Source organism: Nuphar pumila, chromosome 7 (assembly GCF_984573655.1).
Source record: "Nuphar pumila chromosome 7, dmNupPumi1.hap1.1, whole genome shotgun sequence".
NCBI lineage: Eukaryota > Viridiplantae > Streptophyta > Magnoliopsida > Nymphaeales > Nymphaeaceae > Nuphar > Nuphar pumila.
Genome location: NC_143255.1, coordinates 12,219,373 through 12,235,152, shown reverse-complemented (window position 1 = coordinate 12,235,152; position 15,780 = coordinate 12,219,373). Strand labels below are relative to the sequence as shown.

The following is a 15,780-nucleotide window of genomic DNA, read 5'->3' as shown; positions in this document are numbered from 1 at the left end:
TGATTATCAGAACTGGACGTTTCATGGAGAAGAATTTAGAAACGATTTTGATGCACGGGTGAATGTGGTGCACGATAATCGATATACGAATTTGATATTTGATGTCGCAGGAACAGAACTGGGTTCTGCTATGAGTTCTAGTGATGTAAGAACTGCCATAGATGAAGAATCACCAAACGATGCAGCTAGTAGATTTTATGATTTACTTAGAGATGCTGATGAGCCACTTTGGAACGGTTGTGAGAGTCACACTATCTTGTCTGCAGTTCTTCAACTAATGAATTTGAAGTCCGAGTATAATTTGAGTCAATCATGTTTTGACCGTTTATGCATGATTGTGAAGAGTATGTTGCCTAAAGATGATAAATTGCCACAAAATTTCTATTGTGCGAAAGTTATAGTCAACGCTCTAGGTATGGGTTACAAAAAGATTGATGTTTGTCCAAATCACTGCATGTTGTATTTTAAGAAGTAGAAAAACGACATATCATGTCCGTCATGTGGGCATCCTCGGTTCAAGCCAAAGACAAGAGGCAATGGTAGCACGAGATCAAAGGAAGTTTTATACAAGTCGCTCCGCTACTTTCCTATCACTCCTAGATTGTAGCGATTGTATATGTCTTCAAGGACAACTAAACACATGAGATGACATGCAAATAAAGTTCGACACGATGAAAACAAGATCACGCATCCTGTTGACGCTGAAGCTTGGAAGCACTTTGATCGTACTCATCAGAACTTCGCAATGGAAGTGCGAAATGTTAGACTCGGTCTATGTACAGATGGATTTAATCCATTTGGGGGTAGATCAACTCCATACTCATGTTGGCCAGTATTTGTTACTCCATACAACCTTCCACCAAGCTTGTGTATGAAACGTCCAAATCTTTTCTTGTCTCTGTTGATCCCTGGTCCGACCTCACCTGGCCAAAATCTTGATGTATATCTAAGGCCATTGATTGATGAATTAAAAGTACTGTGGGATGACGGTGTTACCACGTATGATGCCCACAAAAAACAAAATTTCAACATGAAGGCCGCTGTTCTATAGACAATCAGTGACTTCCCTGCATATGGTATGTTATCTGGTTGGAGCACACATGGGAGGTTGGCTTGTCCGTACTGCATGGAGGATTCCAAAGCTTTTAGATTGAGGCATGGAAGGAAGCCTTGCTGGTTTGAGTGTCATCGTCGATTCCTACCCAGCGATCATCCGTTCCGACCTCAAAAGAATGCATTTAAAGCAGGCACAACTGAAACGAAAGGTTCATCCTCAAGATTGTCCGACATAGAGATTCTAAGAAGATTGCGATACTTTCCAGATGTATTAACAGATGCCCGCAGTCCTACACCCTTCCGTGGATTTGGGAAGGATCACAATTGGACAAAAAAATCTATTTTTTGGGAACTACCGTATTGGCCGACCCTATTGATACGACATAATTTGGATGTGATGCATATAGAGAAAAATGTGTTCAATACAGTAATGAATATTAAAGGAAAAACGAAGGATAATCTGAAAGCCCATATGGATTTAAAATTAATATGTAAAAGACCAGAATTGGAACTCAAAGAGTATAATGTCAAAGTACTGAAACCAAAGACGAAGTACGTGCTCGGACCTGATCAAATAAAACATGTATGTCAATGGTTGAGACAACTGAGATTTCCAGATGGATATGTCTCTAACATTGCTCGGGCTGTGAAGATTGATGATGGACAGTTATATGGGTTGAAGAGCCATGATTGTCATATCTTTATGCAACGATTGATACCCCTAGCATTCCATGATATGTCAGACAAACCTATATGGGGGGTATTGTATGAGTTGAGCGGATTTTTCAGAACATTGTGCGCATCGGAGGTCGTTGTATCAGATGTAAAGAATCTCGAGGACTCTGTCATCACCACTGTTTGTCTGTTAGAAAAGATATTTCCGCCAGCATTTTTCGATGTTATGGAACATTTGATCATACATCTGCCATATGAACTAAGGGTTGGTGGCCCTGTGCAATATCGATGGATGTACCCATTTGAAAGGTATGTGTTTTTTTATATTTGTCTCTTTAATGACAGATATTTAAAATTTGAAATGTATATTCTTGTCAGATGCATGTTCGACCTAAAAAAAAGGTTTGTAATAAAGCAAGAGTAGAAGGCTCTATTTGTGAGGCGTACACTTTAGAAGAGATTTCAAATTTCTCATCTATGTACTTCGAACCTCATATTCCAACACGTTACACATGCCCGCCCCGTAACGATGATGGAGAACAAGTAACTGTAGCTGACAAACTATCGATATTTCAACCACTTGGGCATGTATTTGGTAGTTGCCGATCAAGGCTATTGACAGATCGAGAGCAAGATGCAGCACACATCTATATTCTTTTTAATTGCACAGCGATCGACCCATACATCAAGTAAGTATATGTATATGCAACTCAATTATAAATCCTTTTATGTTCTATATGTGGATACATGGCTCGGTAATATAAGTATTTGTGGTTTGCAGACGATTTGATCTGGAGTTGCAAAGCGAAGTTTCACATCTCACTGATGCAGAAGTACAAAAAGAACGTGAAACTAAGTTTGTGGAGTGGTTGAAACAGTTGGTAAAGAAGCTAACTTAAATTTTGTACTTATAAACAACACTAAGTTACTTAATTGATCGTGATCACAATAATTGTTTATGTCTGTGCGTAGGTTCGCCATGGTGATGTTAAAGATCAAGGAATATGTGATTTAGAAAATGGTCCAACCAAAGTTGTGCAATGCTACAACGGGTATATCGTAAATGGTTATCGATTCCATACAAAAGACTACGGTATAAACAAATCAACGATAAATAGTGGCGTGTGTGTCAAGGGTAGCAGCTACGGTGAAAATGAACATGATTACTACGGTGTTATAGATGAAATAATGGAGTTGACTTACTTAGGCATGAATAACAGGGTTACGATATTCAAGTGTCATTGGTTTGATCCAACTGCAACAAGACTCGACAAAGCTTCAGGCATTGTGGAGGTGAATCATAAATCCAGGTTTGGAACATATGAACCATTCATATTAGCCTCGCAAGCTCAACAAGTTTATTATACTTCATATTCGAGTATAAAAAAGTCAGATAGAAATGAATGGTGGGCAGTTTGCAAGGTGAAATCCAAACTATACCCCGAGTATAATCAGTTACAGGAAGATGAGTTAGTTGATGACAGTGATTACTATCAATCAGATGATGTCTATGACTTCGCTTATGGTCACGATGTTGCGCATGATATGCATGTCATATCTCCATTGGCCGATGAAACATTCATAGAGGAATGTGATCCAAATGATGTATCAAGTGGATGGGCAAACAATGAAGAAGAAGAAGAAGTAGAAGAAAGTCAAACTAGTGACGAGGAAGAATTCTCAAGCTAGTGAGCAAAATCTTATACTACAAACCTCTATTTAAATGCATTGTAATACTTGATGTGAGTTGTATTGCAATACTTGGTGTGAATGATTAAAATTTTTATTTGAATGTATATTAATACTTGATACGAATGATTCGAATGCATTGTAATACTTGATGTGAATGATTTCAATTATCTGAATGTATTATAATTTATGCAATTAACGAATGATTTGAATTAGTGCAATACTTGATGTGAATGATTTGAATTATTTGAATGCATTGCAATGCTTGATGTGAATGACTTGAATGCATTGTAATACTTGATGTGAATTATTTGAATGTATTGTATGACATATGTTATTTGTTAGAATATGGTTCGTGGAGGTTATAGTGGTCGCTCATCCAGTAGTAGCCAGGCTCAACCTTCATCTTCACGGGCTCCTGTGATAGGTATATCATATAACTAATTGGATGCTTGATTAGTTCAAATGTGCATTCTGAGAATTTTTAATGTATTTTTTTACAGATGATGTTGCGCCTGTACACGACCCACCTACACCAGTTGATCGCACAAGTCAACAGCCAACACAGGAAACAGGATCTTCTCAGGCTGGCACAAGAAGACTCATTCGAATAGTGTATATCGATAATCGACCGTAAGTATTTTGTTTTCAATTATTGCATATCTTTTAAATATTTTATATTGATATTTACTGTGTAACAATTCATTTGCAGCACGAGGTTTGAGCCACAAGAAGTAGTACGGGAGATTAGGAATTCACTTCTTCAACATCTACCAGGACCAGTTGCTCAATGGAAAGAGTACCTAAAGGAGGTGTTAGACAGATTGTGGTCCTCATTCATGGTATACAATTGTTCATCATAGTTAATGTGTTTTATATTTAATTTATTTAAGTAATGTCTACTAACTTTCTGAAAATATTTGTAGGCTTCGAATCGCTTCGCAACTACGGTGGAAGAAAATGATGCAAGAAAGGTGTGGCAGAAGGTGGTTGTCAATCGATTTGCAGACATGTTGCACACTATGAAGACTGCAGCAAAAAAAGCATCTGGCGTAGTAGATGATCCATTAATGTGGAAGGGCCTTGGTCCTATTTGTAAAACCCGTGAAATTTATGAAATTCTAAATGAATAAAAGGGATCAGTTATGTGAAATAGTAAGATTTTAAGTTAGACAGTACAAATTTTATGACTTGTGGTTTCTAGAACGAAACCGAGAACAAACTCTCACAAGTGGTTTTGGATCCGGATCTTGGCGAGATCCGATGATCTGACCCGGTTTACGAGTCCAAGTAAGGAAACCCGATGGTTTCGGGATAATAGCGTGAGATCTGAAGCACATTTAAAGTAAGCAAGTGCAAGTTTAAAACCAACGGGTGAAAAAAATCCACTTGAAATGGAAGAAATCCATCAACAAGGAAAAACCTCCCGATATGACATAAAAAGAATATTTTCGCAAAAGTAAACAATAAGTGGTGAAGTGGAGTTATGGTAGGACACATAGGGTTGTAGGGCCACCACCCAAGTTCAAAACCCCCTATGCACAAATTTTTTTGTCACCAGAAAGTGATGTTTTCTACCTTGGTGAAAAAGGTAAAAACGTGGGCTCAAATTAAACCTTACCTTTTTTGTCATTCTCCACCAAAAACGTGAGCAACTCCTCTCACCTTACCAAAAATAGAGGGGAATCCCATGCATCAGGGGATGAGGGGTACCACAATAAGGAAAAAAGAGAGTGGAAGTTAAAAAAATGACACATGGAGTAAAGGGCAAAATCGAAAGAGATGTTATCCCAACAAAAATCGTGGGATTTGGAGGATATTTTTTAGGGTTGAGTTTTGAAACTCCACCTAAGAAAGAGGAGACAAATCAAGAAGTTTTTTCTTTTAGAAATCGTGAAACACGATTTTCTATATCTCTCCTTCTCTCTCTCTCCCTCTCTTGGGTGATCAAACCTCCATAGTTGGTGGTGGAGTTTTCTATTGCTGCACGACTGGACTTCCATTGGCAAACGTAGTGTGCTACTCCAACGAAGGAAGAAGCGTTGCTTCATTCGCTTGACGCTCCAACAAGAGGTAAGGAGCATTGCTATTTGTATATAAGTGGTTGATGCCTTGTTGCACATCTATGTTGCAATATCATGGAGTTTACGTGACAAGCACCACCTATATGTAGGTATGTTTAGGGCCTTGAGACCCAGGTGGCATGAGTTGAAACACCTACTCGCCAATAGGTCAATATGTAGTGGTTCAGCCAATGGTTCTCATCCTTGGCCAACGTTGGGGCACTGTGGTGTTCTTTGTAAGGGCATTTTATTCCTATGTGTGTGCCTGGTAATATGTAGTACTCATATCAAAACCTACAGTTCGAATCTGTGTAGGAAAATGCATATATTTTGGTGTGGGTGTTAGCCATGACGGATTCAAGATCAAAACAAAAATAAAGTAGGCAAATGGCGTGGAACCTTAAGTATCTTGGATTATTATTCATGAAATTATTGTTTGGTTGTATTTACTTGTTCAATACACCTTTCCTACTTTGTAGATTGAATGGTTTTAATCAAGTCTGAAGTTATGTATACGTGATTGCTATTTCACATCATGGTAAAATAAAGATATATCATTCCTATTGGGTAATTCGATTGGATTCGATGTTTTTGAGTATGGAATGCACTCATATTTATAGTTGAAAGATTCCATACATTGAGGATGAAAGGGGTAGCAAAACAGTATATTTAGAATGATCAAAATGTTTGAAAAATAAAAAGATACGCCCTTTTAAGAAGTTACAGAAAAATGGCAAAATTAGTCGATTGAGACAATAGTTAGTCGACTGATAATATGTTTAGTCGATTGATAAAAACCTTCAGTCGACTGCTGCAGAAATTTCCAGAAAACAGACATTCTGTTTAGTCGACTGATAAAACCTTCAGTCGACTGATGCTAAAATTTTTCCAGAAAATAGACATTCTGATCAGTCAACTGATAAAACCTTCAGTCGACTGATGCTAAAATTTTTCCAGAAAATAGACATTCTGATCAGTCGACTGATGTTAAATTTTTTCCAGAAAACAGATATTCTGATCAGTTGACTGATAAAACCTTCAGTCGACTAATGCTAAAATTTTCATAAAATTGATATTCTGTTCAGTCGAGTGATAAACCCCTCAGTCGACTGCTGCTAAATTTTAAAAAAAACGGACATTCTGTCCGGTCGACTGATAAAACTTTCGGTCGACTAATTTTATGATCAGTCAACTGATAAACCCTTCAGTCGACTGCTGCTAAACTTTTCCAGAAAACAGACATTCTGTCCGGTCGACTGATAAATTCTTCGGTCGACTAATTTTACAAAAAAAAAATAATAACGTTTTGCTTAAAAGATTTGAAGCCAAAAGGGTTGGTCGACCGGTGAGCCTATTGGTCGACTAATAAACATGAAAATTTGAGTAAAGAGTTTTCTAAAAGGATTTTCATGAAGGGTTCTTTTAGAAAAGTTTTCTAAAGACTTTTTAGATGAAATGCAACTGAAATATCTATGAAAAAAAATAGTTTTGATGGTAAATTAAATAAGTGATTCACATATGGACTTTAGGATTATGTCCAATACATGGAACACACATGATAAAGTTGGATAATGCCATGTTGCGGCATAACCAGTGGGGGTACGAAACGTACACTCGAGCTCATAAACAAAACTGAAAATGCCGAATGTTTGAGTACTCGACACAAAGTTGAACCAGAATTATGAGAAATTGTGGTTGGTGCCTTTGAGGCATTCGATGGGTAATGTGTATATACTAAGATCAACTTGAGTATGAGTTGGGGTTTTGAAAATCCCCTGTGGTGCAATGACTTGCACATAAGAATAAAAAAAAAAAAATGCACACATAACCTAAATGTGGGATTCTGGGTATACCTGAAAGATGGTATATGTTACTGGTTTCTCAGGGTTCTGGGTACATCTGAAAGAAGATGTATGTTACTGGATCCAAACAAACAAGAATGAAAATTTATACACATATAAATTAAATATGGGATTCTGGGTATACCTGAAAGATGATATATGTTACTTGTTTCCCGGGATACTGGGTATACCTAAAAATGGTATATGTTACTGGTTTCCCAGGGCTCTGGGTACACCTGAAAGATGGCGTATGTTACTGGACCCATGGTCTACCTTGGAGAGGGTAGGTGGTACAAGCTTCGTGGACATTCTTGTTCTTGTGAGAGCTAGGCGTCTCACCCGGTCCCCAGTCCACGAAGTTAGGGGATCAGGACTACCAGTATGTCCTAGGTGGTAGATCCAAGTCTTCTGCAGAAGTACAGGGTGCATCCTAATTTTTGTTCTAGCCACTGGGGAGTTCTCTCTCGGTCACTGACCGTCCCCTTTGGATATCCGTATGGCTAGTCATACGGGTTATTAAATAATAGACCCTCGTATGGTCTCGGTCCGCTACGAGGTCTATGTCTGTGCGTACCCACAGGGTAAGAGTAAGATAAGCATTAAATAATTTAAGTTGACTAGAAACTTATCTCTGAAGAATTATATTCTGTTGAGTTGACTTTAGTAAAATTTGTGGAATCTACAGCTTGTACTAATGTGGATAAATATACCTCTAGTTCAGTCATCCTTTGCACTGTATCATGAATTAGAGAGCATAATCATCTTCTTAGAATGTTATAAACTTCCATGCTAGTTATATTTGTTGTACTTGCACATATTTGTACACAGGTCACTGAGCACCACATATAAATATAATGCTTCTTACGCAGACAGGGGAGTCTGACCCTTCTGCTTTAAATGTTTTTCAGGTAGCAACTAATTGGAGCATCGGGGTGTCGTTTTGGATAAAGCCAAGAGATCTCATTTATTCAGTATTTTATGTTTGAACTCTGATTAGTCGAATTACATTTCTGTTATGGGATGTAATTAATGACATTAATATTTCAATAAATGAATGGTATGTTTGGTACTTCTCTGTTTTACCCTGTAATGCGCCCGACTTGTATTTTTCGCACTTCCGCTATTTCAAAAAAAAAAAAATTACTTCAAAATTTTTACTATAAAAAGTTGGGGCGTTACACTATTACTATCATGAGAGATTACTGGGATGAAATGTGCGATAAGTGGACGGGAGATGCATTTAGAAATCGCTCTGCGAAGGCTGCACAAAATCGATCGAAGATGCCCGAAGCCCATCTACACACAGGTGGATCTAAGACATTTGGGAGCCACCTAAAGAAAATTGTAACTCATCAATATATAATATTAATTTTATAAGTATTGTTGCAAACTTGTGTACTAAATCTTTTGTCATTTAACTTCGCAGGAAGCAGACAAAGGAGACAGTGTACCATATAAGGATGTGTTTGTAGAAACACATAAACGGAAGACCACGGGAGTCTTCGTATCAGAGAAGGCGAGAACGACAACGGTATGTATTAATTCTATTAATAATCATTGCAATATATATGCAAGTTATCATAATGTTATCATTAATTATTAATGAATACTTTAAACATTATTTTGTAGGAGGCATATGAGCAACAGATGGTAGAGCGATATGGCGATGACGCTACTCAGCATCCATCATTTGATCCTACAGCATGGGGCATGGGTGACTGCAGCAGGTGAACCCAAAAAAGGTCGCGTGTTCGGGTTTGGGAGTAATATGAACACTTCACCAGTTATTGGTTCTTCCAGTTACGGCTCACCGACTTCTTGCGCCGACATAAGCTCCAAGCAGCCGACTATTCTTTCCGGTGATGATGTACGCGAGATCATTAATGAATCACTGAATAACTACTTTCAATACACCGTCGCCCCCTTTCTCCGAAATGAGATCAAGGCCGCTGTTCAGGATAGGGGATCTTCGATTCCAGGTCCCTCTCAGGTATAATCACATATTCAGTTTTTTGTCTGCCTTAGAACACATATGAGCATAATCGAATCACATATTCAGTTTTTTAACTGCCTAAGAACACATATGAGCATGTTATAATCACATATTCAGTTTTTTGACTGCCTTAGAGCACATATGAGCATGCTATAATAACATATAAAGTTTTTTTATTGCATTAGAGCACATATGAACATGCTATATATCATTTATGATAGAATCACATATAAAATTTTTTGCTTTGCCTGCCTTAGAGCACATATGAGCATGCTATATTCACATATTCAATTTTTTGACTGCCTTAGCACACATACGAGCATGATCGAATCACATATATAGTTTTTTGCCTGCCTTAAAGCACATCTGAGCATGGTAGAATCACATATAGAGTTTTTCTAGATGCCTTAGAACACATATGAACATGCTATAATCACATATTCAATTTTTTGACTGCCTTAGCACACATATGAGCATGATAGAATCACATATATATATATATATATATATATATATATATATATATATATATATATATAACTTTTTGTCTGCCTTAGAGCACATATGAGCATGATAGAATCACATCTAAAGTTTTTTTTACTGCATTAGAACACATATGAGCATGCTCGAATCACATATTCAATTTTTTGCCTGCCTAAGAACACATATGAGCATGTTATAATCACATATTCAGTTTTTTGACTGCCTTAGAGCACATATGAGCATGCTATAATAACATATAGAGTTTTTTTATTGCATTAGAGCACATATGAGCATGCTATAATCACATATAAAGTTTTTTTGCCTGCCTAAGAACACATATGAGCATGATAGAATAACATATAAAGTTTTTTTGACTGCATTAGAACACATATGAGCATGCTATAATCACATATTCAGTTTTTTGACTGCCTAAGAACACATATGAGCATATTATAATCACATATTCAGTTTTTTGACTGCCTTAGCACACATATGAGCATGCTATAATAACATATAGAGTTTTTTTACTGCCTTAGAACACATATGAACATGTTATATATCATTTATGATAGAATCACATATAAAATTTTTTGCTTTGCCTGCCTTAGAGCACATATGAGCATGCTATATTCACATATTCAATTTTTTTACTGCCTTAGCACACATACGAGCATGATCGAATCACATATATAGTTTTTTGCCTGCCTTAAAACACATCTGAGCATGGTAGAATCACATATAGAGTTTTTCTAGATGCTTTAGAACACATATGAACATGCTATAATCACATATTCAATTTTTTGACTGCCTTAGCACACATATGAACATGATAGAATCATATATATATATATATATATATATATATATATATATATATATATATATATATATATATATATATATATAACTTTTTGTCTGCCTTAGAGCACATATGAGCATGATAGAATCACATATAGAGTTTTTTTATTGCCTTAGATCACACATGAGCACATGATAAAATCACATATAGTGTGTAATTTATTTCATTATATTTTGTTTATCAATACTTACTGTTCTTTTCTTGTGTAGGCTGCTAGCGATAATCAGCGTAGTGGAGCTGAAGGGACAGATAAAGACAATGAACAAGAAGACGCACAAAATCTTGGCGATGATTAGAGGACTGTGTTGAAGAAGTTCTATTTTTTTTATTTTTCCTAATTGTAATTGTTGAATTGTAAATAATTAAACTTCTTAATTTTAAGGTGGAATGATTAATTGTTGTAGATTCTTGTTATATGAATTTTTTTGTGTGGTTTGTTTTTTATTTACAGGAAATATAAATTGTACAGGAAATAGAAATTGTACAGTTCTCGGTATTTAATTTTCAAATAAATTTTTTTTAATTTTTTTTCGTGTTTGCGACGGAACCATCCGTCGCTATTCATATTAATCTAGCGACGGCATATCGATAGAAGTAAATCCGTCGCCAAGCCGTGGTCGCTGTTTAGTACCGGCGGATTGGCGACGGAATATAGCGCTCGTTATTCCGTCGCAATTAGCGACGGACCTGACGACGGAATAATTTCGTCGCCGGTTAGCGTCGAAATATTCGCGACGTAAGCATACTGTCGCCTCGTTGTCGCTAATCCGTCGCTAATCATGTTAGCGACGGATTAGCGACGGAATGTGGTCGTCGCTAATTTACTGCTTTGTTGTAGTGAAATAAGCAATGATAAACCCATTTAACAGTTCAAATGAAATAAAAAATACTTGAATGTATGATTTTGAGGTTTTAACTAGACCTAGTCAAGACTACTGAACGATGTGGAATTCATATATGACACGATAAACATGACCAAGTCAAGACTACCGTTTGATGTAGAATTCAAGAAAAATGGTTATGATTACGTAGTGCCAGCTAGTGTTGCATCATTATGACCCAGTTTCCTCTTAAAATATTTTCGTCATACAAATTGGTAAAGCAACTGGTCAAAGGAGTACGAAATGCAGACGCAGGCATGTAATTAATAATTGGCTTTTAGGTGTTAGCAAGATGTAACCAGGAAATTTCCCTCTTGGAAAATGGAAGCTGATGTTTTTCCCTGCTGAAGTTTGATTTAATGCATGTCATGCCCCCTGTTTTATGCATTGGCTCCAAATATCCACCTCCATTATCTTCAAATCAAGAGTTTGAAAAAGAAACTAACGTTTTAAAAAAAAAACTTTTTTTTATCTCTTGATCACCTTAATCCAGGATTTCCTATTTCTGTTAAGAATTAGACAATCCAAAAAGTTTTGGAACTTTTGGCAGTACCAATGCGCATGCCTCTATTCCGTTCAAAAACAAAATTTTCAATAGGAAATCTAAAAACAAGGAAACCGCAGAAAAATATGCCCTTAGAAATTAATGGTGTACAAATTTTATTTTTTATAGGAAAGCTGGGGTTAGGCAGACACACACCTGTTATTCTTAAACGTATCACTGGGATTTGAACCTGCAACGTCCCACCACAAGGAGACGTGCACTTACAGCTCTGACCAACCACGCAGAGCACCCGTTGATAAATTAGTGGTGTACATTCTTTCATAATTTCTTGCTTTTTTATTACCCAAGGAGAAACCACTGATATGGTTCGGACTTCCAAGATACAGGCCAAGAGGTGCAAAATTGACTGTGGCCTTGCTTCAGTATTTAGGCTGTAAAATTGACAGTGCAAAATTAACTTATTTATTAGGATTTATACATGTCCATCACTCATTGGATGCGGTTTATACGTGTAGAAAATGCAGTGTTCTACGACCGACTCATCAAAGGGAGTAAATTGACCGCTACCAGAAATCTGATTTGTTTACATACTTTGAAGACTGAGCTTTTTGTTGAAATTTTGGTTGTCACTATCTGAAACAGCCACATGATTTCAATACATGCTCTTGTTTCTGTTACACTCTTCCCTTTAGGAATTCAATTACCATAGACAAGCAACCAACCCAACACTATAAATACCCCCCTTAACCTTCTACCCATTTCATCCATTCCGGCAAAAAAAGAGAAGCACAAAACCATGTTGAGCCTTCTCCCCCTCTTCATCACCCTCATATCACTCTCCCCTCTCACCCATGGAGCCAACTTTGAGATAAGGAACCAATGCTCCTACACCCTTTGGGCCGCTGCCGTTCCCGGCGGCGGTCGCCAGCTCAACCCCGGAGAGTCTTGGACCATTGGCGTCAACCCCGGCACCACTATGGCACGCATATGGGGCCGCACCGGTTGCAACTTTGATGGAAGCGGCCAGGGCAGCTGCCAAACAGGAGACTGTGGTGGACTCTTGGCTTGCCAAGCCTTTGGCCAGCCACCTAACACACTGGCTGAGTATGCACTCAACCAATTCAACAACCTTGACTTCTTTGACATATCCCTTGTGGATGGATTCAACATCCCCATGGCATTCAACCCTGTAAGCAACAACTGCAGGGGAATCACCTGCAATGCCGACATCAACGGCCAGTGTCCCAATGAGTTGCGCGTGCCCGGCGGCTGCAACAACCCCTGCACTACGTTCAGGCAGGACCAGTACTGTTGCACCGGGTCGTCTGCGAACACTTGTGGACCCACCAACTACTCCCAGTTTTTCAAGGATAGGTGCCCTGATGCCTACAGCTATCCAAAGGATGATAAAACTAGCACATTCACTTGTTCTAATACTGACTATAGAGTCATCTTTTGCCCTTAGAAAGAACTTAAAGACTGGGTTATATGGATCTTGCTATACCTAAAAGTAAATAAAGCATATAGTTGCACCCTTGTTGCCTTGCTTTGGGAAACAAAGTCAAATAAATGTACTTCGTATGCTTAATAATAAAAGCTCTCTTTTATATTTGAAAAGAAGAACTGGTTCGCTTTTGTGCACTCATTTCATGCGTAATGTTCCTCTATTTTTGTTCTTTAATTCTAGTTGAAACGACGAAAAAAGGTTGTATCCTATGTCATATGATGTTGTACATCATGTGTAGATTCTAGCTGTCCAACTGAATGTATCTGGACGGTCTGGATTATATGTATGAATATGGCCATGGAGTTGCATTCGGCTGGATGGCTAGGATCAAAATACAACTATGCAGATGCATTTAGTTGGATGGCTAGGATCTACATATGATGCTCATATGCCATAGGATATAACCTTTTTTGCTATATGATGAAATAAGAATGCTCCACTTCAGTCTCCTGTCTCATATTCAAAGAAGAATCAAAATTATACAAGCAAAATTGGGTTAGATAGACTGTTGGATCATCTCATTCTCATAGTGCATGCATACTCTAACTCTTGCTGAGAAGGGGATGGTCCTACCTCTTTTTTGTTCACTAGGACCCTCCAAAATTTGTATCAAGTATTTTTTGCTTGATCCAAACTGTTAGATGCGTATCATTGTTTATTCAATAGAGAATGTGTATTTTGATTAAGAATTTTTATGCTCAGATGTGTATTATACTAAAATTTGATGACAAAATATTTATATTTTCACATCAAAAGAAAGCTTGTTTCTTAGTAAACAAGCAATGATAAACACATTTAGCAGTTCAAATGAAATAAAAAATACTTGAAAGTATGATTTTGAGGTCCTAACTGGACCTAGTTAACCAAAAAAGTGGTAGGACCATCCCCCCTTAGACGTACTTCAAGCGTGTAGAAAAAGGATCATAGCATGTTAGAGAAAATGGGAATTGACCCATAAGACTTGCATTTTGATTTAACAAACCAATACCTTAAGTCACTCAGCTTAGAAGGGAGCCGTTAATAACAAATAGAAAATCATGTTTGGAGAGAGAGAGAGAGAGAGGTTGCCAAGACATTTTCGATCTCATGTGAAACCAGAAAAGTGCATACATACATTAGGTGCCTACCAGGAGTGAGCGGGGTTTTCATGGTGTTTTTTGCAAAATCTGACCCCGCAGATGCGTTCGGCATGGTCGATTTGTTAGATATCAGACATTTTTTATCACCAAAACCTGACCATATAGGATTTGATATGGGTCGGGTCCTGGTCAAACCCGACCCACTTACACCCTTTTCACTATGGGTGCATTTGAATGCCTTGAACCTAGGGTGTGGATCTCACACCTTAATTTGAACCTCAAACAAATTTCCCCACAACTAGCCAAACCCCTCCTCCCCTCCCCAAATCCATGGTGGGAGGGGGTCAGACTAGAGATGCTCAGACCTCTGGTCAAAATCCTCTCAGATCTGAGATCCCAGGGAGGCAAGGATACAAACTCACCATTTGAATGCCTCGGATCTCATATTCGAAGATCTAATGTGGCACAGGCATGCTGATGTGGTGCTTGTGTGGCAGTAAAATCCTGGGTTAATTTTGCCAATGCTGGATCTCAAATCTTAGGCTACCTTGGATTTGAGATCCTCACTTTTCAGAGGTACAGGTGCCATGGATTTGAAATCCGATCGGGAGGGATTCTTGCCTCGGAGTTTTATGCTACCGGCGCGATGAGCCGTAAGTATGGCAGGCTGAGCCAGCACGATCAGGTCTTCATGCCGGTGCGGTTTTTTCGGGTTGTAAATTCAAAAAAAAAAATCAGGGGTTGGACTTCAAATCCCTGGATATGTGCAGGTTGAGGCATTCAAAACGCACCCCATATGAAAACCAATTCATATGGACGGTCTAAAAGACATATTTAGGATTTTGATCATCTTAGATGAGAACCATATCAGATAGAGCTTGAATCAAATGTACGACCAACCACAAATCTTTGCCTGTTTGGACAATGTAAGTGGGTCCAATTGGTTTAAATCCAAACCTAGGTACACTCCCTTTGGGAAAATTTTCTTCACATGTAGAATTAAATAAGGAAATAAATCCAAACTAGCATTGTCGATATGGGTAGTCTGTAGACTTTATACCTATGTCTAGTCAAAATAAACGGCTGAACTTCATTGCATCTGGGTTTGGGATCCTACAATAAGATCCAAGACAGGGTCCACGTTTCCAC

The 15,780-nt window shown here is 37.9% G+C and overlaps 2 protein-coding genes across 2 annotated transcripts; both read left to right on the top strand.

The window, feature by feature from the left end:
* Window positions 1-9,069: 9,069 nt before the first annotated feature.
* On the top strand, window positions 9,070-11,059 carry LOC149831163 (uncharacterized). The gene is made up of 2 exons (XM_090011989.1): window positions 9,070-9,314; window positions 10,869-11,059. Exons 1-2 carry the CDS (start codon window positions 9,093-9,095, stop codon window positions 10,953-10,955), a joined length of 309 nt encoding a protein of 102 aa, XP_089868115.1. The 5' UTR covers window positions 9,070-9,092; the 3' UTR covers window positions 10,956-11,059.
* A 1,768-nt stretch (window positions 11,060-12,827) lies between these two features.
* LOC149831162 (protein P21-like) lies at window positions 12,828-13,597 on the top strand. Its single transcript, XM_090011988.1, has one exon. It carries the CDS (start codon window positions 12,842-12,844, stop codon window positions 13,508-13,510), a length of 669 nt encoding a protein of 222 aa, XP_089868114.1. The 5' UTR covers window positions 12,828-12,841; the 3' UTR covers window positions 13,511-13,597.
* Window positions 13,598-15,780: the final 2,183 nt, after the last annotated feature.

Bases quoted from the DNA above. Each gene is read 5' to 3' on its own strand.
- LOC149831162 (XM_090011988.1), top strand. From the start codon at position 12,842: ATGTTGAGCCTTCTCCCCCTCTTCATCACCCTCATATCACTCTCCCCT.
- LOC149831163 (XM_090011989.1), top strand. From the start codon at position 9,093: ATGAACACTTCACCAGTTATTGGTTCTTCCAGTTACGGCTCACCGACT. The intron at 9,315-10,868 runs GTATAATCACAT...TTTCTTGTGTAG, and splicing joins CGATTCCAGGTCCCTCTCAG to GCTGCTAGCGATAATCAGCG.